This window comes from Syngnathus acus, chromosome 14 (genome assembly GCF_901709675.1).
Source record: "Syngnathus acus chromosome 14, fSynAcu1.2, whole genome shotgun sequence".
NCBI lineage: Eukaryota > Metazoa > Chordata > Actinopteri > Syngnathiformes > Syngnathidae > Syngnathus > Syngnathus acus.
In genome coordinates this window covers 4,648,773-4,674,362 of record NC_051099.1, presented here as the reverse complement: position 1 = coordinate 4,674,362, position 25,590 = coordinate 4,648,773, and the positions used below count along the sequence as shown (strand labels likewise).

Here is a 25,590-nt window from a genome sequence, read left to right as displayed (position 1 = left end):
AGTGAGCATACATTGCTGCGGATTCGCTGATGCTTGTTAAATGTGATCCCTCTTTTTTTTTTTTTTGATTTTCGACATTGTTAGCATAATAAACTCAAAACTTGAGCAGTTTGTATTAGCCTGACAGTTTTAACAGCCCACTCGTTGGCCTGGTAATCCACTTGCTGAAACAGACTCCTGATCATTTACTTGACTTTCAGACTTCTGCCAATGTATGAGGTCCACTGCATATTTTGCTCACCAAAAAAAAATCATTATAGAAAGCTTACGTGAGAGAGAGAGAATCGTTCCTTCCTTTTCACATATGGGAATTTAAAATGCAGGAACTTGCGTTTGTTTGGGGTCACACGCCTCTAATTTCCTTTCTTCAACATAAATTAGGCCAATAAATGATTGTTGTGTGGTATTTAAAGTGTTTGTTATAATTTTGTCAAGTAGCAGTATTAAAACCAAGAAATCAGAAATGGTCTTTTCTTAAAGCCAAAAACCATTCGGGTTCTTCTATCAGAGGCTGAGTGGACTGAAGATGTTGGGCATCAGAATTTACGTTGGATACACTTCCGAACTCAGCCTTTTTTCTTTTTCTTCGGGTTCGGGGCCAGCAGTTGTTGAATATTGCCGCACAAACTAGAAATTGCACCCGTGACGTCCGAATGAACGGCAGCAGATGTACGTCCACACCTTGCCTACTGCAGAGGTCGCAGAGTTCAGGCCTCACTGCGAAACACTGCAGTACGTATAGTTTTTCAAAAAGTCGTATTAAAGAGATTTTACTGCACTTCCTGATTGATTTATGATCATGATGATCATTTCAACAGCAGCTGGCACAGCCTTTTTTCATTAAATATTCACAGTCAAGTTTGGATCCTAACTACCATTTATTTAAAATAAAAAAAAAATACAAATGACACATCTAGTATTTAGAGTACAGCACGCATGTTTTATCTTTTCGTGCCAGTAAGGTTGGTGACTAGATGGAAGAAGAGATTGGCAGTGCTGGGAATTACATGAAAGCAACAGTGCAATAAGAGATACGGCCTGTCTGATCTGTGTCTCTTTGAAGAAGAACTGCTTTTCTTTTTCTTTTTTTCTCTTCCCCCACCTCTGTTCCTGCGGGAGTTTGAGCTCAACGTAGAGCAGAATGGCCCTGGGTGCTAGTTTCGTGGTAAAAGTCTGCTTCTGCTTTAGAACGTTATTGCGCAAGCTTAGTTCCAGGTGAGATGACCCTGTTATAAAAACTGCAATCATTTCTTTTTTTTCTTTTTTGCATTTTGCTCATACAAGTTTGCAACTGTTACACTGCAATACGTTACAATATTTGTTATTATTTGAATTCACTGAAATGGTGTCTGCGCCATACAATGGCAATAAAGGCGAGACATTTTTTTCTCTTTATATTGTTTCTTAGAGGAAGTGTATTCTTCTCAACACCAAAGTCTGAAGGAGGAAAAAGAATCCTTAACCATGCTGCATAAGGAATGTACGGCCAAGAGGTATGTGTGTACCTGTTATTTAATTTTCAGAAGACAATTTGTATTATATTTCCTATCAACTTAATATTATGGAGGCTGCAACATACCAACTGCTAGACAAAGAGGTGTTTTTGTATTGGGAATTTCACATTTGTTCTCAATTGAGAGTTTGCATGTTGTTAAAAAAAATTTGTCTTGGATTGTTTGAATTGGCCTGGGGATATATGTGCGAGCGCTGTCTGCTTTGGATACAGTTTTGCTCCTTTGAGAAGTACCAGGTGGTCAAGCAGAGCCTCGGCAAGGCCAGAAAACATGAAATTAACATCAACACTAACTACATCTGCCTAATATCAATTTGTTGGACCTACAGTCGGTACATGTTGTTCATATTTAATTGATTGTCAAATTTAAATGGATGTTGAAAATCGCACACACACACAACCTGGAGGCCCTGTGTCTTCTTGCCAGTGCATTTTACTTTCAAATAAAAATGTCATTATAGATTATTCTTACCACATCACACTTGGGTGTTTTAATTCTCCACTGCAGAAAAAAAAAAGTGTATGCTCGGAACAAAAGTGAGTTTTATTTGGAAGCCGTTCACATTTTTTGAAAGCGCAATTAAGATCTCAATATGGGGTAGAATTATTTCTCTTTAATTTAAACAAATGTGACTGCATATCTATTTGTAATACAAAAAAAAGTTCTTACAAGATTTTTGCCATGTTAGTTTTTGAACAAACTCTACTGAAAGCTTGAAAGAGCAGACTTGACAAGCACGTATGTGGGGAAACATGCTTGCATGTTCACGGACAGTGATTTGTGAAGGTCATGCATCTTGGCTTAAATGATTAGATAAGGCAAAGCCCATTGGACAGTTTGAGTGATTTCAGATGAAACCACGACACTGTATTCTTCCTATAACTGCATGCATATTAAACAGAGTTGCAGTATCTCTATTTAAATTGCATTAATACTTTCAATTAAGAAATTGTCCCTATGTGGGTTGCTATCTCCCCAGAGAGCAGTTCCTGAAGTTCAATGCTCAACTCACGTTTCGCTGCCGCCAGCTTCTCTCGGAGCTTTCCTACATTTATCCCATCGATGCGGTGAGTGCACAAAGCTCAAAAAGTGCGGTCGTCACAATTTACAGACAACAAAACATCTCGCATGGTTACGCTACCCTTTTTTGTTTTCCACTACTGCAAATATATTCTTCCATGCTTTGTGTTAAGGAACTTCCATTTTAATATAATTGTAATACTTGAAATATCGCAGACCTGGTAATTGTCTTTTAAAATCAAATTGTTATTTCATTCCACAGACAAACCCGTCAGATTATGTTATCTGCGGAGTGAAGCTGCCAAATTCGGAAGACTTTCAAGGTAATTTATTGTCTACCAGCATGTGTTTCATGGTTTCACTTGGATGAGCTGCAGCAAGGCATGCTGAACAAATATTTTATTTTGGCTACCATGCAGACTTTAATGTAGATATATATAATATGCAGGCAGCATTATTCAAGATGTAATAATTTCGACTGACTGTCCGACAGACATTAATCTTTAAAGCACACGGCAAAAAAACGTTCAGCTGTTGATATGCAGCTTTGATATGCTTAATTGTATCCTTCAACGAGAAACTTAGTCGTCTGTCTATTCACTGAGCTATAGGTGGCAGTAGTGAGCATTACACAGTGAGTTAGAGGCGGGGTAGAAACGGTCGTCTTATCTGCAATGAAGACTTTGGAGTCAAATGAAAGATTATGGTTGGCAAACAGATAAATTGCAAAACTTTATAAAAAAAAAAAAAAAAAGAAGAAGAAGCACATTTGTGTATTAGCAGAAATTGTAATTTGTCATTTGTGGTCACACTTGTTCACAAATTCATCTGCTGGCATTGAAAGAGAAGTTTAGGACCTTCGTTTAATATTCTTCAGACTGTTAAAAAAATATTTTTTATTATTTAGTGGCTAATTAATCGTCAATTATCCTCTTTATTCTTTGTCAGTAATTTCGTCCAATTTGATAAGCCTTGCAGAATTCTTGCAACATGCATGAAGATGCATTGAACTCCATTTTACCTCTTGACCCCAAATGTGTGAGGTCTGCCCCAGAGAGAGCCACATCAAGTCCAGAATTGTTAGCCAGTTTATACTGGCCTACGGGGGTGGATGTTCCAAGTTAGAACCCAGGGTCAGGGTCAATCCGGCTGGCCGTCACAGCCATTCTGCATGAAGGCACATCACTTCCGAACATTCAACTAAGCTTTCTTTGTTAACTCACCTTGACAAGGTCAGTCAGTCTCTTGTTGCACCCTTAAGGTTTGCCCATGGCTAATTGTCTGTCAGCTGACCCAATATTCATCTTAATGTTTAGCATTCCATGAAAGCACTCGAATGAGACTTTTTGAGGGTGGCTCTTAAAGCAAAGCAATTTATTTTCAGTATTTTTTTATTTTTTCTATATTTTTCTATAGAAAGCATCTCAATTGAATGCATTTTTCGATTCACTATTTTTTTTTTTGCCCCTGTGCTTTTCCTGCAGCAAAGGACGATGGGAGTTTGGCAGTTGCTCTGGGCTATACGGCACACTTGGTCCTGATGATCTCGTGCTTCCTGCAGATCCCTCTTAGGTATCCGGTCATCCACAAGGGTTCACGCTCCTCCATCAGAGATACAATCACTGACAGACTTACTGAAAAGGAGAGAGAGTAAGTAGATGAAAGAATTTACCTTTTATGGAAGATCACCACTTCATTCAAAATCATTTTGTGTTTAAAAAAGAAAAAGAGCTTGCAGTCAAAATGGAAGTTATAAAGGTCCTCATACACATATTTAAATTATTATTTATACTTGTTTTGCTCTAGTAACCAACCATTAGGCAACGAATATTATACACAATACTTTACCCTCCGGGAAGAACATTTTCATGTGTCTGTACTGACTTTTTTTTTTTTTTTTTTAAATCCTTTCAGTAAGTGAACGTTTACAATTTACGAGTAGGAGTTCCCCTTGTATGAATGCACCCTTTTGTTTATCACACCATGCTCCTGAACTACACATGAATTTTATTAACAATATATAATTTAAGTACAGGTTACACATTTGCCTGTTTTCAATATAAAAGTACCCCCCAAAATATTTTATATTACCGTATTTTCCGGACTATAAGGCGCACCGGACTATAAGGCGCACCTTTAATGAATGGCCCATTTTAAAACTTTGTCCTTATATAAGGCCCACCAGACTATAAGGCGCACCATTAATGCATCATGTCAGATTTTTAATCCAAATCAAATCATTCTCCATTTTATCTTTTTTATTTCAACTTCAGACGCAACAAATTACTTTATAATCACAAAATAATGATCCATAGTCTTTTTGATTTATGATTCATAGTCTTCAGCGGGCCACTTATGATTGATTTCATGACACAATGCTTCGGGCCAGTTTAAATTTAGGAATTTGGTCCATATATAAGGCGCACTGTCGGCTTTTGAGAAAATTGTAGGTTTTTCGGTGCGCCTTATAGTCCGGAAAATACGGTAATTAAATCCTTATAGATAACCGTTGACACTTCTCCATCCACATCTGTCATCCGTAATAAGACAAACAGTTGGGAGTAAGTGTGTGAGAAAAATGAGACATTATCAGAGCTCATGATTGAACGAGCATCACAGTATTTATGATTAGCTCATGACAACAGCTGGAGAGAATCAGTTGTTTTAAACTCCCATGTGACATGGGGGGAGGCCCTCGCTTCACTGTATGCATTTCCAATTCCTCCATGCAGGATATTCACACCAGGATCCGGCATCAAAAAATAAACTTGTAGGCCGTCTGCTTGACAGACACAACAATCCACGAGTGCCCTATGGTGTGCAGGAATAGGGTCAATGCTACAGGAAAGTTCCACACCCCCTCTGTATGCGTTTTTGACCCCAGGGGCCCCTCACGGGGCGTGCTCTCACTGCAAAATGATGTGTGGGCAGACGGAAAGCACCTAGCCAGCTCTAACAATGTAAAAAAAAAAAGCAGGTGCTTAAAGTGTCGGAAAGGGCCGGGCGATTGAGATAAGTGAGGTGGCATGAGATTGGATTCTCAAAGTGTGGCAGGATTAGCAAGCAGTCAGTCTTTTGCAGGCGTGTACTCGATAAGGAACCCGTTATTTGATTTCTTTTGCTATTTTAGATGACTTCTGAGAGTAATGTTGCCTTCATATAGTAGAAACATGTCTGAAGTAGAGTCTTGAATCCAATATTGTTGTCCTCCGGCATTTTGGAGCGGACCACCGTTTGAAGGTACTCTTCAATTGTATGAAAATAAGATGTGAAAATTGACTGTCTGGCACTCGGGCTGATCTTCTGAAGTTAGCGGACCTTAACGGCCACATTTTTTTGTACGAGCGCAGAGCCCAGCTAAAGCTTGGGGGTGATCTGGAAAGATGCGATCCAGATGTTTGGAGTTTGATTGAGAACAGTGCCCGGCCATTTAAACAGCAAACGCAGACATTGCATAGATCTAGCGTCACATAGAAAGGGAATCGTTCTAATTATTTATATTATTTATGTTACTATTGAGAGATAAGAGTAATAGGGGTCAACGAGAAGAATTTGTGAAATCATAGAAAAAGAAAAGTGCTCATTGCCCAAGGGCTGGGAGATCCGTACGAATCCAGAACCACAACGCCAAAAGTAATTTTAAGCGAGACTGTGTGCAAAAATGAAAATACAATCTGGTCATATTCCGTTTGACGAGTCGCGTTTGTCCTCAACTCTAACGAACAAACAAATTGTTCGTTTTCTATTTTCTCTGTTGAATTTACACGGCATCCTTTGAACAAATATCACCCTGCCCCCACCTCCCACTCTGAATATTCCTCCAGAACTGTCATTAATTTAAGCGTGTTTAATGTAGAAGACAGCTTTTGTGTATGCAGCTGCCACTGGCCCTGTGATTAAAAGTCTTCCATTTCCGCTCTGTACTCTCCCTTTCATTTCTCCCATGCACGTTCCAACTGTAGTAACAAAGTATGCTCTCATTCAGTGATTGTGAATGTTACATAGCTTTTTTTTTTTTTTTTTTTAAATCTACTCATGTTTCTTCATAGTAATAATTATTTTATTTGAGTGAAATCGCAATGTTTTGAGAGTTAATACGCTTTCATCAGAAGTTTTAAAATGGTGTGGAAGAAATGAATTGAGTACCAAGCGGGATGGTCTGAATCCTCGTTAGCTATGCTATTAGGGTGATCTCATAACAGACAGAGGAGTCTATTAAAGTCCCACTTATTACTCTTCGAGTGCCTGGGGCACTTGCAGGTCGTAGTAAAAAGGGGGAAAAGACCCACCATTTGCTCTCACATTGATTAACAAAAGACCTTAACCCTGAGGGAAGACACTGCTTCCTTATATGAAGACTTGTTGGTCAGTCAGAAATATAATTGCATAGTTGCATCTTGCAGGTCTTCTTTTTTTATACGATCTGCAACTTTTAATTCCCGGTAGCAAAGTTTTCCATCTTTGAACGTCAGCATATTCTTCAGAGGCACCCTTTGTGCAGCCTGGTTGAAACATCTGGTTGGCACCAATGGGATTTCCCCACTATATGGATAGGAAAGCTTCTATTTGTTGGAAATGGTTGGAATGATCAAGTTGTTTGGACTCTTCCATTTTCGGTTTGATTTTTCAGTTTAGCCGGGGTATGGGGTAGCATTAATGCAATGGGCTCATGTATGCAGAGCCAGCTTCTTCAAACATCTGCAAAGGTTCTCCATTGTAAACGCTGCTGGCTATAAGAAGTGAAACTTTCACATGAATTATTGGACGACTGCACCACCAAAGATCAACATACTTTTGAATCCTTCATAGTAAAAAAATTAGCAAGCAATACAAACGAGCAACAATCCTGTAATGCTGAATTAGCCTACCTTGTGAAATGCCAAATGGTTGGTTATAGTAAATTCAAAATTGTCTTGTTTGAAGGTGTCAGGTTTTTTTTGCAGACAATAAATCAGCTGAGAAATTGTTGAAATGTTTTTGGGTTTTTTTTCCTCTCATTCACAGATTCCCTTTGTACCCCCGAGGAGAGCGGTTTCATTTTGAATATGGTGTCTACTTGCTCAACAAGAACATTGCTCAGGTGAAATATCAACACACGTCCAGTTACATAAAAAACTATCCGTACAGTATATTGTATATAATATTTTGATTAATTGACTGACAAAGATGGGACTTCACAGTACCGTATTTTCCGGACGATAAGGCGCACCGGACTATAAGGCGCACCTTCAATGAATGGCCCATTTTAAAACTTTGTCCTTATATAAGGCACACCGGACTATAAGGCGCACCATTAATGCATCATGTCAGATTTTTAATCTCAAATTTTCAATTTCAACTTCAGACGCAACAAATTACTTTATAATCACAAAATAATGATCCATAGTTCTTTTGTTCATGATTCATAGTCTTCAGCGGGCCACTTATGATTGATTTCATGACACAATGCTTCGGGCCAGTTTAAATTTAGGAATTTGGTCCATATATAAGGCGCACCGGACTATAAGGCGCACTGTTGGCTTTTGAGAAAATTCTAGATTTTTAGGTGCGCCTTATAGTCTGGAAAACACAGTACTTAAATAAAATAGGAGATATGAATTAACAACAACATAATCCAGTCAAAAAGTTAAGTAAACCTTTTTAAAATCAAATTAAATTCTTGTGTTGTGTGACGTAGCTACTGTCTACATATTTTAGCTGTCTTGAGTTCTAACGCAGTAAAAAAATAAATAAAAATAATCTGTGTTTACATTGTACACAACAATGGTACTAACAAAATATGTCGCTGTTGCTCCACACATAATGTTACGGTATTAAGTTATGGTGATCCCCACATGTGGACCCACCTGTGTAACAGATGATGGTCGACATCTGTTTTCGAATGACCCAAGTTTGAATCTGTATTGGTTTTATGGATAGAGGTGAAAACGATCTGCTGAGTCTGTGAGTTTGTCTGGATCTCATTTTCGACAAGATTCCTTTGAACCATCATCCTTGTGTATTCAGTTTTGCTTTATTAATGTTGTTGTTTATCAAATGGAAAAGATTTGTCTTTTGATTTATCCAAGCTAATTTTCTTGCTTAAGATTTAATGTCTGGGAGTTACTTTTTTTAATACCTCCTCAAGGCAGTCCCATGTGCCTTCTATCAGAGGGTCAAACGAAACTTTCAGCAAGAGTTAAAACCTGATGGCACCCCGTTGGAAGATTCATGAAATCGACTTGTTTGAGGGCTTACGTCATGGTGTATGGTTTTGATCAAAAGGATGAAAGGTGGGAATTATGCATATGAAGGAGGACTGAACACCAGATTTCTAGGAGTTCTGGTGGTGTTTGAGCCTTGATGGAAAAGTTCCATCAGACGCTTGTTTTTGCTTCTAGCCAGATCTCGCTTACCGTATTTTCCGGACTATAAGGCGCACCGGACTATAAGGCGCACCTTCAATGAATGGCCCATTTTAAAACTTTGTCCTTATATAAGGCGCACCGGACTATAAGGCACACCATTAATGCATCATGTCAGATTTTTAATCCAAATCAAATCATTCTCCATTTTATCTTTTTTATTTCAACTTCAGACGCAACAAATTACTTTATAATCACAAAATAATGATCCATAGTCTTTCTGATTCATGATTCATAGTCTTTAGCGGGCCACGTATGATTGATTTCATGACACAATACTTCGGGCCAGTTTAAATTTAGGAATTTGGTCCATATGTAAGGCGCACCGGACTATAAGGCGCACTGTTGGCTTTTGAGAAGATTTTAGGTTTTTAGGTATATAGTCCGGAAAATACGGTAATTGATAATCTCTTAACAATTTATTATGTCGCTCTACTCATACAAATTTTGTCATGTCATCATGTCGGACCCCCAGAGAACCGCAACAACAACCTTATCCTTGTTGGTATGTGCTTGCTTCCGATGTTCCCAGTTCCAGTTAATAGTTGACTACATTGTTGTGAAATAGCCATGTGTGGCTGCTTAGACGACAATGATTCTATACAAAATATCCTGGTTTTCGGCAGTATGGTCTGAGCACAATCGGTTCTCAGACACTAAACATGATATATCATCTTATGTGGGCCTCGGGCGCAGGAAGCCAAGTATTGGGAACTCAAACACAGCAAATCTGTTGCTGGCTAAGCGGGTCAGCTCAGGGTTCATCTTTGTTTCTGTCTACTGAGGAAAGTCTTCCGCCTTCTTTGGGCAATTTCACACCATGATATCCATGCTGGTGGTCTGGTGCCTACGTCAGAGCGCCGTCTGCAATTAAAAGTGGCAATTGTGGCGCTATAAAAATGGCTATTACTCTTAGGGAAGCCTAGTAAGAGGTTACTGGGTGTGGAAACAAGCAGAAATAGAAGTTATTGACGGGCCTGAGAGAGTTCCTAGTTCGGTTACTTGGAAAGTTGCTGATCTTAACTTGGAAATGACCAAGAAGGAATGACCTTGTCTTTAAGCCTCCATCCTGGTTTGATAACATTTGGTTTCATCTTGCATCTTCCCCTTGGCGTAGTAGAATGACTTTGGAGGGTTTTTAGTTCTATTCAAATATATTATCAGATATAAGCAATGAATTGGACAGAAACTTTACCAAGTGGGTTGACTTTGTTCCCAGGAACTCCCGTTGGGTTACGTATGTGGGAAACAACAAAACAATGTGCTATTTGATCCCTAAAGCATTGCTCATGGAAGAGAGATCTACCGTGGAATGTCTGAAGCATTTATCACCATTTTCACTACTTCTGAGAGGAAAAGGTGGGGCTTGACAGCCTTAGCAAGATTTGTCTGGACTGTTGAACTATTCCAGGTTTCCCTTTCTGTGTCCAGCTGAGTCTTGCGTTTCATGACACACTTTTAAGAGAAGAAAGAAACATAACGCGGAAAAAATAATGCAAAGACAGTTACGACCATATTTCCTTTTAATGTAATTTTGACTCATCATAATGCATCTTACAATTTACTTTTTGTTCAGCATACCCTTGAATTAAGGCTCTCCAGACAACGAGGCTGTCAGTAATACGTATATAATATAATTGTGAAATTTCCCCCCATCACTTGATCAGTCTGTGGCTTTTATAGATTGCTTAAAAAATAGTAGCATTATTTTCTTGGTGTGTCTTCAGTAGGAAAAGTGAAGCTTCTTCGCATTACTGACTAACATGATATGTTAATGTGCTTCGGCTTTAGCATATGTTTGAATGCTGCTACTGGGGATAAAGAAGAAAATCTCGCCATTGTTTTCAATGCAAACAAATCAAAAGGCCCGTAACAAACCGAGTCGGAGGACTTTCTGATCTTGGATCCCCAAATCTAATCACAGATTACAGGACCTCTCCTTATCTGATTGCAAGCAAATGCAGTTAATACTTCACATGGGAATTTGGCCACACTTCTTTTCGAATATGTTACTCTAATTGACAAGAACAACTTTATCCAGTTGACTTCTTTGCTAATGCTAATAGCAACTGCCAGTCATGAAGCTCCAAAATATATAAAGAAAAATAATCTAGCCGTTCACAGGGAGGTTAGAATGAAAGCAGCATGAATCCAGGATAGGCACCTGCCCACAAACCATATATACGTACATCCTCCGTATATCTCCCTATTTTCATAGGGGCCTTATGGAAATACTGCACATGCATAAAAATAGTATTCCCTTGTAGGTATACCGCAATATTTCTCTTCCAAAGACTTCTCAAGGCTAATTTCATGTTGATCTTTAGATCTGAATATAATTGACGGAATCAGCTGCTTTTTGCAACCAGGCAATGCACTCAAAATATAAAATTGATATTTCCCGGCCATTTTCTAACACTTGATTTAGTAAAAAAAAAGTGGCTTACTGTGAGAAGTAGTAGCTCATGCTTTGAAATGAAAACTACAAAGAACTTATTTAGCATATTCTCAAAGGGGTGCCTCATTGAGACATAAGACTTTAGAGGGCTGCCATGGAGGATTGATGACAACGTGGTGTGCCAATTTTGCAAACAGGAAGTTGACCTCAGTGTTGTGACTTTACATGGGCCACGTTGGTTTCGGGTTACTTAGCTGCCGTCGCTCACCACCAATGTCTCTTTTTGGTGAGAGTAATAACCCTGAGGTTATAATAACCTTGAGTGATTTTGGCTTAAATCCAATGACTTTGTTTTTCTGTTGTTGTTTTTCAATCACAACAGACATGAATGTAATGTCATGGGTGCTCTCTCTTACTGAATTTCCAATTAATCTCACGCAACCTTTCTCATAATTATGTAAATCTGCAGACTTGAGTTTGGCGGCAATATGATACTTTGTGAAGTGTAACGACAAGATATGCGACTGAACAATCTGGTTTGAATTTTGACTCAGGGTTCGGGAACGGGTTCAATGAATACACCACACCTGTGTTACATTACCATAGAAAGAAGGGGAGAACAACGGGTGTTAAAGGGCACAGTGCACGAAATGAAGAAGAATTTTTCTAAATATATACCTTGTTACGTGCTTGTTGATCATTTCAAAAGACTTACATTTCATCTGTTGAGGAAGATCGTATGGCCTATGGCCCTTACCTATGGATGTTTGATGATACTGTCGTGTATTTAAAAAAAAAAAAAAAAAAAAACGATAACTGCTTCAAGATTTCTGGACAAAAATATATTAGGTTTTCAGTACTTTTCAGTTTTACTGTATTTTCCGGACTAAAAGGCGCACCGGACTATAAGGCGCACCTTCAAGGAATGGCCCATTTTATACTTTGTCCTTATATAAGGCGCACCGGAGTATAAGGCGCACCATTAATGCATCATGTCAGATTTTTAATCCAAATCAAATCATTCTCCATTTTATCTTTTTTATTTCAACTTCAGACGCAACAAATTACTTTATAATCACAAAATAATGATCCGTCTTTTTGTTTCATGATTCATAGTCTTCAGCGGGCCACTTATGATTGATTTCATGACACAATGCTTCGGGCCAGTTTAAATTGAGGAATTTGGTCCATATCTAAGGCGCACCGGACTATAAGGCGCACTGTCGGCTTTTGAAAACATTTGAGGTATTTAGGTGCGCCTTATAGTCCGGAAAATACGGTACTCTATGTATATTCATTAGGACACCTCATCCAAGATGGTTGCCTTAGTAGTGCACGACCTAGTGATCTCTTTGTTTTTGTACATTGCTGAAATATTGCAGGCAAAAGTTTCCACTAGCTCATATCATGTCTTGGTAAAGCCCATGGTCCTTGACCAGAAGGATAGTCGTTGGAGGAACACCTGGCTTTGCTATAAGCTGTTGGATCTAATGCGCTCTTGATTGTCTTCCCTGGGGTTTCAGAAATCCATCCACTATTAAAACGCCCCCGTGGGCAAAGGCGTAGCGATCATCATTGGACATGTGCAATTCAGTCTGATTTGGTGCCTTATGTTGAAACTTCTTGACATATCAAATGCAACATGAAAATCTCACCCAGGAATTGCCCTTTGGTCCATCTTAAGTGAAGATGCATGCATATGCTTTGTTACTGGGCCCCCTTCTGCTTCTCCACATCATCAGCAATTGACCTCAAAGTTCCGTTCAGCCCGCCCACATTCACATTTGGATCACGGGCTGATTGAGAGTGACACAGAGGGAAACGGTAATACGTGGCAGAAGCCAGGCTCTTGTTGTTTAGAGCACGGAGCTCGTGGCCAACGGGCAGATCGGGCGGGTGGCACGTACTGTAAAGTTACCGCTGACTATTGCCTCTGTGTTTATATCTTCTGAGTAGATTGGTAGGAATGTTCTGTATACACCGCAGAGTTCTTGGATTATTACTCGAATTTGTAATCACGATGAGTCAAATCAGGCCCGTTGTTCACTCAAACACTCACGGCCATACCGGCTGATTGCCTACCACACAAGTTGCGGAGGCTCCTGAGTGAAATTCGCTGAATAACTAAACAGGGAAGGTGTTGAGACACAAAGATGTGATCAACCATGAGGAGTCCTGGACGGATCTGTTTCACTATGTCATCATGTGAAAGAGCCAGTGGGAGCCCCCACTCCACCCTTTCTCCAACTAGAAGCTCTCACCTTACATTTTTACTCAATGGGACATGGGAATTTCTCACCGCGATCTGGTTAGCCCCCTTACAAAAAAATCCTGTGGGCAGTTTGAAAGAGCACTCGCGCACATATGGACATGTACGTATGAAAAGAGTTCGAGCGTACATCACCTAAATGAATGGAAGGGAAACTAGAAATGACTGGGGGTCTCAAGTGGAATTATCCTGAGCTTTTATTTTTTTTGGGTATGATCCCCTCTACACTTTGACACATATTTTTTTGATCTACGTTATACCTTCCCTGAAGACATGCTACACACTCGGGCCATTTTGGAGATGTGTCCCAATGGATACAAGTGACACTGCTAACACCCAAATGTGCTACAGATTTGAAAAACATGGTATCATTCCAACGTCACATTGTCAAAAATCATTATTTAATCAATTTAATTGAATAAATAAACACTAAATAATAATTTAGTTGTCAATTGATCGTTGCAGTTTAAAAAAAAAAATCCACACACACTTGTTTTTAAAATCCACATTTTTTGTCATAAAATAAGACCCAGATAAATCATTTCAAAACTTTTTCCACCATCAGCAGCCTATTAAATAGCATCAATCAATATTGTAGTGTGGATGTAAAGAGGAAGAGGTGTTGCTATGGTAACTGAGTGGAAAGAACACATGTCAGCTGGAACAGTATCATGTGTGGCCCTTTGGATTTATTCCAAATGTGTGACCTGATGCGCTTATCCTGCTCTGTAATATCGAGCAAATAAACCTGGCAAGTGTCGACTTGATTCTCAAGTGTTGGTGACTTTTTTTCTTTTGAAAGCAGTGTATTTGTTTTTTCTTGCCACCCACTGTCTCCCTACACCTTACTCATGACCTCATATCAGATATAATGTAAAGAGAAGAACTGTGTCAAGGTGAAGGAATGTGTCGAGGGGAGATAATGTCAGAACACAGTGGTGTGTGTTGCTTGTGGTAATTTTTTATTTATTTTTTGCAGCTGAGATATCAACACGGCTTGACCACCCCAGACCTACAGCAAACGCTACCCAATCTGAAGAACTTTCTGGAACATGGCTTGCTTGTCAGATGGTAAGACAAAAAGACCCGTCATCGTCTTTTCCCCCAAATCTGACCTTTTCTGTGAATTATTATTCACTCTATTTGTCTTTACAAATATGTGAGATGCTTGACTGCATCCATGCTGTTTCTATCTTCGCAAAAAAAAAAACCCCGCAAAACATCAAAATGAAATTTCGTTGTTGACGACTCCACCGCCCTTCCGAGCACAAAGCTGTCTTTCATCTCCGCTTCCCTCCCAGAGACCTCAAAAACGTATTACACACATTAATTGAATAATCTTTTGTTTTGAAAGAAGAGAATCCATCAAAAGTTGGTGCTCACAAAATGGCCCTTCCTCTGATTACCTCCTAATGGGAAGTGGAAGGGCCCAAAGTTAGATTTGATCAAAGCGTGCATCTTATTTGGTGTGTGTGTGTGTGTGTGTGTGCATGTGTGAGAGAACAGGAACAAAACTCAATACTAATTCCCATGTCAACTGCTCAATCAAGACTTTCTCCTCCTGGTGCAATAAACACATGTTGGCCATTAAAAAGCTTTCACACTGGCCTGCCGCTACTTTGGCCGCAGGTTTTGACAAGTACAAGAAAATTAGATGAAGCTACTTACATGGCTTGCAGGCCAGAGTCTTGCACACTAGAACTCAAAGTTGAGCTACTCCGGCGGCCTGATAAAAATGCAATTTAAAATGTTTGCCAAGAACTTTAAAACCTCCCTAATGAACTATAATATATTTAAATTAGACACAATTTTTGCCAACCACAAACTTAACCCCCACCACTCATCTAATTTGGTTTTCAGGAATGTTGTTACATTAGCCATCTGAAGTTCAAAGAGTAGAAAATAGTACAGAACATTTATCACATGAAACTTATTAGTATATATATTTTTTAAATAGCTTACACCATGCTCATATCACATGTTTATTCATGTTTTATCTCAAAGTTACTTTGGGATTTCTTTCAACAACAACAAAGTCGTATCTTCCATTGCTTGCTTTGGACCAAAACCTTGGTTCTTTAGCAGGAAGTGGATCTTGCAAAGGTCTTTAATTATTTTTTTGTTTTTTGTTTTACAAATATGTGAGATATGAAGGGGGGGGGGGGCAAAAATCTTGAAAGTGAGGACTATTTCTGGTTCAGGCTATCAGTTTTTAGGTTGATGATGTTGGCAAAGAAATCATGGTTGCGCAGTGAAGTTGATTAGACTGCTACTAAAATAAAAATGAGGTAATTTAAGAAACTCAGCTAATCACCTTGCCATGACAACAAGTTTCGATTCTAGCACAAGCTTTAGAATTCCATATCTGACTGAGTCTGAAATACATTTTCCCAATTCTCAAAACAATATCTGACTCCATGTGACATCTGTCCTCATTCCTTTCCCCGGAATTTGATTTAAATGGTCTTAGTTAAAATGAGTGCATGATACGATTTGAAAAGATAAGGGAATGGGATGCCTTTCAACTTCTCTTATTGTCAGTGCTTTTATTTATTTATTTATTTTTTTAACTTCAGCAAAGAAATTTGTTTTCATTGCTGTTCTTTATTAGTAAGCAAAACCGTAGGATGGCCAGAATGAAAGTTCCAGGATAGAAAAGTCCAGCAGAGGCTGAATGACTGCAATGGTTTTCATCCAAGGCATTGTGATGTATGACAAGTTACTCCTAGAAGTGGAAAGGCATTTGTACGCTTCTTCAAAATTGTCCTGCATGTCCGCACTCTCTTAAGCAGGATTTCAAGGTCACTGTCAGGGTCCTTTTTAAAATGGTCTGCCATATGCTTGATGGTGAAACCATCCATCAAACAAGTACACACTCAACATGTGCTCCAATATTCTTAAAAAAAAAAAAAAAAAGGCCCTTCAATTTATGTGGGACATTCCTAAATGAAAACAGTAAAGCAATTCAGTAGCCAACATGAATCTTCTGAGATCACAAAGAGAATCTTTTTGACCTTCTGAACTCACTTAAGACCTAGCAGAATGGTCCGAATAAGGAGGCCCTGTGTATTATAAATGGCCATGCCTATCAGAAAAGGGAGGGCCCATTTAAGTTAATTTATGGCTTCGCTACTCGGGTGAGGTGGGCTGTTTCATATTGTGGGTCTGTTATCTGTTACAGCGGAAAATGTCTGGCATACTTGGGCGAGTGCCTGCTGTGCACTTGTGGATGACAGCAAAAGTGCAGGCTCACAAATGTAGGGAGGCGGAGTGATTTCCAAAGAGATGCGGCTGTCACTACCCTGGATCAGAAACAGAACCCAATTTACCGTCTCTATCTGGGCATCTTGAAATTTGAACCACAATTGCTGAGTTAGTGTGTTTCCTTCGTCCACAGTGACCGACACCACGTTTCCAGCTCCATCCCAATGCCAGCCAAGTCTCACCTCGGCGTGCCTACTGCCTCGGACGTGACCAAGCCGCGGCACACCAGCTCCCCGGATCGGGGCCTGAGGAAGAGAGCGAGCTCTGAGGCTGACAAATACAAAACAAAACCTCCGCCCAGTTGTGCCGTGGCCGTGGGGGAGGCGCCGACCACCATAGCCCAAACAATGCAATCATCTTCGCCGAAACTCTTGTCTTCCTCTCTGGATGCCAATATGGCCTCGCTTGACCTCACCGAGAGCACCGAAGCCAAAGAGGAGGAAAAAGAGATTGGGCAAGATGGAGGTGCAACCGCTGAGGTGGAGACACACAACAGCACTTATAAAGATGTCCACAAAGATGAGACGGAAGAGCCCTGCAGCTCTTCTACACTGGAAGACAATCCCGTGGGCGCAAGTCAGCACACAGGTGTCATGAATGGCTCTTTGGTACCAGGACAGGCGACAGGTCCGACTCCAGGTCCCGGTGCGTGCTGCTCAGTGGAGCGAGCCGAGGAGATCATGGGCACCGAGGCCACCAACCTGGCCCTGGGAATGGGACTACGAGTGGGCTTAGAGCTCGCCGAGGAAACCACCATGGAAGACTACCGCTGCATCCCCGTGGACCAAGCGGTAGCTGTGGAATGTGATGAGCAGGTGCTGGGGGAGCTGGATGTGGCCGGCTTTGAGGAGTTCTCCAGACGCATCTACGCACTGAATGAGAATATGTCCAGCTTCCGTCGACCGCGTAAAAACTCAGACAAGTGAGAAGAAAGGCAGATGTATGAGGAATAGACTTGCACAAGGATTTTGGTCAGAGCTGAGGGAGTGAGAGGAGATCGGTGGGGATGTTCTAGATTAACGACCAATTTGCACTTATTACAGTATAAAAAAAATCCATAGCATATTTTCAAATGAAATGCAGTGCAAGTATTGGAAGCGCTGGCTTTTTTTTTTTTTTTTTTTTTTTTTTTACAGCTGGCATTAATATATTTTAAAAATGGATCCAATAATACTGATAATTCAATATTGTTTATATTCAGAAAATAATTCAAGCTCAATAAGAATCACAGCTTCTTTGAACCAGTTTTTGTATAAACGGCACCATTCCCATCTTCTAAATAAGAACCATTCACTCATGTAACCTGTAATCATGTCGTAGAAGATGCAACTGCAGAATGTCACAATCTGCTTTTCATACTAACATACCTCAGGTTTGGTCTCCACCAGGCAAGTTTTTGCATGCTTCATAGTTATCGCTCTGCTCAAATTCATTGGCACATAACACATTGTTGATCTCAGTCAACTGTGTCCGCTAGTAATCCATTGTCCATCATGTCTTTAAACTTGATCGGCATAGTAATCAATAAATCGATCTTTAGGAATGTGGTCCATTATGTGAAATTTGATATTTGCATATTCAACCAGTTGTGGCAACAACATAAAGTGCTGACATGGCAACCTGCCCGCCTGATGACCTCACTGGACCATCATGATTGTCTTTTTTTCTTTTTTTTCTTTTTTAAATGTCATACTTCCCCTGTCTTGACATTAATGAAAATTACACTGATTCATATTTAGTAGACCTTAAATGTTGTGGTTAGACATGTCTGTAATTGGTTGTAATATCGCACTCAGATTCTATTACAAGTGTGATATAAAATATCTCAATTCATTCGTCTGGGATTTCATCTCAGTGATTTGAATACTTTCTTGCACAAAATATCTATGTCGCACAATGTTGTTTTTTTTCCCCCCAAATAAATTGTGTTATAGCCCCTAAATTAAAACCAATGTATATTGTTAAATTATATCTCAACCAATTTGTGTTGGTCCTGATTGTGGACAGCCGCAGTGTAAAGTTCTTTCGCTGGCAGCCCACGTTTCATTTCTGCTCGAGTCCTGTCCGAATGGACAGTTATTGTATATAAATTGACAAGATGAACCGTATTATGATCATTTCCATAAACTGCAAGATATTTGAATAAGTAACCATGTACATATACTTTTGTATGGGTTTCTTTTTGTTATTAAAGACTTGCAGTCCATTCATGTATGCTTCTTCTTTTTTTATTATTATTCTTAAATGTAATCTGCTTATTTGTCGATTTTATTTTTTTGAACTTGACTGGTCATTTTTGTCTCCCCCATCCAGCTCAGTTCAATATTATCAGAGAAGCTTTTGTTCTTGACATGCTTCTAAATTATTGCTAGGGGACATGCTCACATTTTACCACGGTGCATTATTGCTCTGAATTATGAAACACTGCGATGAGAAAGTTCAAACTAAGATAAATGATGCAAAATTTGTTTCACTGCTCAATCGCAACAATTTCTTCAAGCTTCATCAATAAGCAATGTACTTGAAGATGGTGTTTGTTTATTGGACTTTGTCATAAACTAATAGAGATGTCATTTTCAATTGTATTTTATTTTTTTATCCGACCATTTCAAGTCTTATATCGCATGGGCAGGGACAAAAGTGCGCTAGAGTCAAGCATGTGCTTTGGCGAGCACCCAACTTTTGGTTTAATGTCAACACAGAGCTCCAAAGTAGTTTGTCATTCATTAGCAAGTTGGGACCTCATACAGCGGCAACAAGCTGGATTAAAAAGGTGTCTCGGGAAAAAAAGTTACAAGGGGTGAGGGAGACTCCACAGCTCCAGTGTCCAGTCAAAAGTCCAGACCTGGATGTTTCCACTCATCTTGGCCCGCTCTGGATCGCCACTTGGACGGTCGACAGTGAGCTGAATCTTGGCTCAGCTGTGGAAACCATCTCCTAAACTGGACTATTTGGATAAAATCCCAGTCACCTCAATAGTGTTGCAGCAATAAAAAAAATTGCTTTGTGGCCAAACCTTTCCCTGACCCATTTTCCACATGTTGCAGGAGCCTCATGAAATGATGTCTGCCTAAGTTATTTCCAGCAATAAATCAAGCAAACAAATGAGCTCAACTGAAGAGCAATGATGTCATCACGCTCGTGTGACAATTGTGTTGCAAATTCATGCTTGAGGACTTTCTAATGTTCTGTAAGAGGATGGATGACACACCTGAAATAGTGCTCGACACAATGGAGCACAAAAACATTGTGCCTGCAGCTGACCATCAGGAACAATAAGAAAAGGTGCTTGACGGAAAGCTTAGATTTGTACCGGATGATGTTTTTTCCCCCTCCTTTATACAAGTACACGTTTTTGAAGTCAATGTGTTTTTATGAATTACATCACGTCGACTCTTTCTGGCTACAAGCCCATTTTCAATGTGTTTTTGAGGAAAAACGGTCGGTGCCCCTAATCATGGTCATGATCGCACTTCTCAACACATACTGTTGAACTGCCTCTTCAATTATAATACAGGACTGTCTCAGAAAATTAGAATATTATGATGAAGTTTTTTATTTTCTGTAATGCAATTTAAAAAAAAAATAATAATGTCATATATTCTGGTTTCATTACAAATGAACTGAAATATTGCAAGCCTTTTATTAATTTATTTTTGGTTTTTTAATTGCATGCATTACAGAAAATAAAGAACTTTATCACAATATTCTAATTTTCTGAGACAGTCCTGTATACTGTATTGGACCCAATCAGGCTGTAAAATATCCATTTTCCTTATCTGGACTTTTTCTATTAAAATATTTTATTTTCTATTTGTAACATTTAAAGTCGACCTTGAACCTTGATTCATTTTCTGTTTCCTGGCTCTTCCTACTATTGTAATTAATTACATGGCTTGAGGATACCGAACCATATGCGGCTCAAAATTAATCACAATATCATTGAAAAAAAATAATCAATTAGAAAATTCCAGTTCGAGAATATTTTCTTATGTTGTATATGTCTTGGAAGACAAATTGTGCATCAAATTTGTGTGTCATTACTAGAATTGCAAATTGTCTTCACTTTTAATATCTTTTTTTAAAATATTTGACCAGTTTTTACTTGTCTGATTTGAAAAGGAGTTATTTGTCAGTTTGTTTTGTAGCTTTTACTGTATATAATATGAGGTGCTCACACATTTATTTGGGTTGACAGTCATAATGGCCCTCCGAAAGAAGCTATGACTACAATGCACTAAACAGACTTTTTTTTTAACTCGTGGGTTTTTTGGCCCATCAAGAATGCAGTTATGTACCGTTGCCTTAGTCAAATCGTAGCTGTGTGATAATGGGGCACACATGGGCACTATCACTGAAATAGCAGCATTTAGAAGGGAAATCTTCAAGGTTGTTTAACAACTCTCCTCACTAATGACCTCATGTATGCAATTGTCTCATCTTGTGCGTCACAGGTGCATCCAGGCTTTTTTGGATCCAGGCATTGTGTGCGTGTGTGTATGTGAGCAAGACAATGTTAGCAGAGGAAAACTTTCCAGATAGTTGCTTGGGGCAAAGCACGTCAATGAGAAGATTGTCCTGCTGGCTCCACGGGTAACTGTCGTAATGGAAAGTGGGCGATTCAAGCGGAACATTGTCTGCAGTACCCGTTTACTGTATGCAGATTTACTTTATGTGCAGTATTAAAACCATAAATTATTTAAAATGACAGTTCTGACATGGAATTAACAGCCCCCCGCGTTCAAATGGCATTCAGCCATGTCCTCATTTCTGTTCTCCGTGGTCATATCTCACATGACTAACGTAATTTTTTTATTTTTTTTTATTGTTTTAGCTTTGGCTCTCTAGTTCACCGAACCTGGGCTTGCAAATGATTTAAATGGAATCCATGAGGTGTTTATTCTCCACCCAGTTTCTGCCCTCATGAGACCAACAATGCACTTTTTGGCACATTTTTAGGCGAGAACCGTGCCAGGCATTCTGTGAGCTCAAATAGATATTACATCATGTTTGTGGAGAGCTGTATTTGGTTCTTTGCCTTCAAACACTTTAGTAACTGCATTTCCAGATTACAGCAATGACGTCAGTTAGTGTTGTCTTCATCATGGGCAACGAGAAAAAGGGTTAATCAAACTTCTTGCTTGGAGGGATTCTTGCAAAATGGATCTTTCCAAAGGAGTGCTGGACTCCTTAATTGTGTTCATACAACACACCATGGAACAATCTAGCGAGTTTACGTCACTATCGCTTTTTATGTCTGTTTTGGAAAAAGGAGTGTTGCACTACTGTTTTGCCACCCATGGAAACTGTGACTTAAATTTATTATATTTTATTATATTTATTTATCATTATTTATTATATTTTTGTATTTATGTTCATTGTGTATATTTTATTATATTTATTATATTAAACTATTTTAAAGACAAAAAAAAGTACACGCGTCTCCGTAATGGCTGTTAAGTACAATGAATTATGATCAGTACAATGAATTAAGTCAACATCGCCTTGCCTGTAGAGCTAAAAAAGAAATATGACATTTTGACCTTGGAAAGGATGATTAATTTGTCAATATTTCCCAAGGAAAAAATAAACAGTTGCAAATTCGAACAAATTAGAGGTCAACCGACATCCATCGCAGAACAAATTGTATTTGACCTTAAAGGTGCCACCGTAGCTTTTGAGGTTTGTTTTGATGTATTTTTCACTCTGAGAACACCAGATGGGGTTTTAGGGGAGGAATTTTCAAACCCATCAATGTACATTAACTCCACTTCATAGTACATCATGAACTCACAGGAACCTTTGGGAATTTGTCCACCACTGTTTTTCCCCTTTGGGCAAATTTCCGTGGCAGAAACGCAATTCATTTGGGGACCTTCCCAAACTATGACATTACTCTTTCCCTTGCTACTTCCACCCAATTTCTCTCCCCTTTCTTAATTAAAATGTCGTGTGAATGTGACATCAATGTTTTACAATGAATAATTTTATTTGGATTAGCCAGAATATTATGGGTAGATGAAAAATGTTTCATTTGAGTGGAACACATCAGTCTTCGCTTGAGACGTGTGTAAAATTCTTTCTAACCTGAGAAAGTCCGAAAATGATTCACAGTAAACTTCCAGTATTTCCTTCCAGCCAAATGTTTTTCTGTGCATGAGAAGGAAGAATACTATCATTTTCTGACAACTGACACATATGTTCAAGTCAAATCATTTTACCACAAAGCAGTATTGTTTCACCAAGATATGTACACGGTCACCATGGCAACAATGTTTGTTATGCCTGCTGCTTCTAATCGCAATGGCCGCTCAGGACCTTCAGCATGGTTTCTGTTACTTGCTCGAGTTGTGTGATGAATGCCGTCAGAGCCTTCGGCTGCCAGGAAGTCAGATGGATAGTCTGGTAAGCCTGTTCACTGAGACCGGTATCCTTGTTTTTTATGATAAAGTGGGCAGTGTTCTTATCACTCGGCACATTTTTCAGAGCTGTGTCGGAGACAAAGTCCACATACTCCCCTATTGTATGTGGGGAGGATTATTTTCGCTGCAAGCTTTCGTTGTTATTCCAGAGGGCCTCGAGGTCTAGTTTCTTAACAGGACCGAGAGACATCAGATTTTCTTTTCCACCAGTTGGCAGCATTTCTAGCTTACCAGAGTAGCCTGCGATCACTCCCAAGAAGTCATTCAAGAATCCTTTCACACAAGATTTTTGGTTTGTGGGATCTCAAAGTACCGTATTTTCCAGACTATAAGGCACACCTAAAAACCTAGAATTTTCTCAAAAGCCGACAGTGCGCATTATAGTTCGGTACGCCTCATATATGGACCAAATTCCTAAATTTAAACTGGCCCGAAGCATTGTGTCATGAAATCAATCATAAGTGGCCCGCTGAAGACTATGAATCATGAATCAAAAAGACTATGGATCATTATTTTGTGATTATAAAGTCATTTGTTGCGTCTGAAGTTGAAATAAAAAAGATAAAATGGAGAATGATTTGATTTGGATTAAAAATCTGACATGATGCATTAATGGTGCGCCTTATAGTCCGGTGCGCCTTATATAAGGACAACGTTTTAAAATGGGCCATTCATTGAAGGTGCGCCTTACAGTCCGGAAAATACGGTACTCTACATAGAATTAGGAAATGGAATAGATGCAAAAAAACTGATATTTCCAGAAAGTCCAGGGAAAATTGTGTAGATCTGAGAAATTGCTTGGTTGGATTCAGGAGCAGTGTGGCTCGGTTGTAGGGTGGTCTTCTCCAGACCAGTGCTTGGGGGTTTGACCTTCTTTGACTAACTTCCATCAAAAGCAGATTGCAAACAAATGGGCCTACCTTTTTTTTTTCTTTTCACTCTAGGGAAATTTTTACAAGTTTTCTCCTGATTAGCAGACATTTTCACAGTGCAAGAAACCCCCCCCCCCCCCCCTCCACAAAAAAAATATATATATATCCCATGCATTATTAAAAACAACAACCCAGTCTCTTTTATTAGGAGTCTTTAATTCCCAGACATTACAACATTGGCCACTGGCCATTCTGGCTCAAGTTCTTGGCTTTTAAAGTAGCATTTAGTCAATAAATGATTAATTTAGCTGCAACGCAGAAGCAACATTAAGCCCTTGGAACCAGTTAGATTTTGGACTTGAATCTTTCAATCCAGAAATGAATGAAATGTCTTCCACATTTCTGGCAGCTTGATTCATTTCGTGAGGCCTGCTTGCCAACATTTTACAAATACATTACAGTCAAATGCAGATAATTTAGTAGGCATGAAGTTACAAGTTTATTGCTGCCAGTGAGTGTAGCAAGGGAACTCCCCACACCCACACACAGACTCACTACTCTGCACAACCATTAGCTTTGTAATTATTATTGATCTTGACCAGCGTCAATTTGCATGTGTGTTACATTTATTAACTAATTTTCTTCTCGGAACATAGATGTCAGACCATATATTGTTTAGTCCCCAAGTGATTCTGTCTTTTGTCTCTGTAATGAAAGATCAGAGACAATCCACAGATTTCGCTTTCACACTGCCAGTCCATTTTTTTTGCTTGAAATGGATACTGAGCTCCCCAACGCCAAAACGGTGCTATTATGACATTAATGTGTGTGTGTGTGTGTGTGTGTGTGTGTGTGTGTGTGTGTGTGTGTGTGTGTGTGTGTGTGTGTGTGTGTGTGTGTGTGTTTGTCTAAAACTATAAGAAGGCCTTTTAAATTTCACAAACTTTCATTTATAATCATATTATTGGTCTAGTTTCCAGATTTCAACATTCATAATAGTATTTGTTGTCAAATTGATCAATTTAGCATCTTCACAATTAAATGCATAATTGATATGAAGTCTAGTTAATATTTGTAGCTTCACAGTAGCTTTAATACTTAATATTTATGTATAATATAATATATAATATAATATTGAATAATTTAATAATAATAATAATAATATAATAATATTATTTTTGTAGCTTCATATATAATATATATAATTTAATATTTGTAGCTTCACAGCAATTCTCTAAGCCCTGACTAAAAAAAAACATCTCCATCATTCTCAGTTGTGTTTAACACCATATATCAAATATTGGGATTGTAACATGAGATGGTAACTTGGGAATAACCCTGACTATACAAGTCTATGTAGCAATTATTAGGGAGGTGGCTGAATGTGCAATAGTCTGACAGTTTTGAGTTTGTTAGTCTTAAAAGTT

At 39.0% G+C, this 25,590-nt stretch overlaps 1 protein-coding gene and 1 long non-coding RNA gene across 4 annotated transcripts in view; both read left to right on the top strand.

The window, feature by feature from the left end:
• Positions 1 to 19,075, top strand: part of uvrag (UV radiation resistance associated gene) — a 28,555-nt gene extending 9,480 nt beyond the window's left edge. Inside the window, exons 9-16 of one of the 3 annotated variants that reach the window (XM_037270524.1) lie at positions 1,409 to 1,493; positions 2,494 to 2,581; positions 2,797 to 2,857; positions 4,019 to 4,184; positions 7,539 to 7,614; positions 14,585 to 14,676; positions 16,787 to 16,862; positions 17,003 to 17,144. In XM_037270524.1, coding sequence (XP_037126419.1) covers positions 1,409 to 1,493; positions 2,494 to 2,581; positions 2,797 to 2,857; positions 4,019 to 4,184; positions 7,539 to 7,614; positions 14,585 to 14,676; positions 16,787 to 16,838 — 620 coding nt within the window. In that variant the 3' untranslated portion in view covers positions 16,839 to 16,862; positions 17,003 to 17,144. Of the gene's footprint in view, positions 1 to 1,408; positions 1,494 to 2,493; positions 2,582 to 2,796; positions 2,858 to 4,018; positions 4,185 to 7,538; positions 7,615 to 14,584; positions 14,677 to 16,786 lie in introns of all 3 variants that reach the window. The other 2 variants (XM_037270521.1, XM_037270523.1) reach the window with 2 other exon arrangements.
• A 4,090-nt stretch (positions 19,076 to 23,165) lies between these two features.
• Positions 23,166 to 25,590, top strand: part of LOC119134140 — a 38,051-nt gene continuing 35,626 nt past the window's right edge. Inside the window, exon 1 of the long non-coding RNA XR_005100268.1 lies at positions 23,166 to 23,274. This is a non-coding gene — a long non-coding RNA (uncharacterized LOC119134140). The remainder of the gene's footprint in view (positions 23,275 to 25,590) is intronic.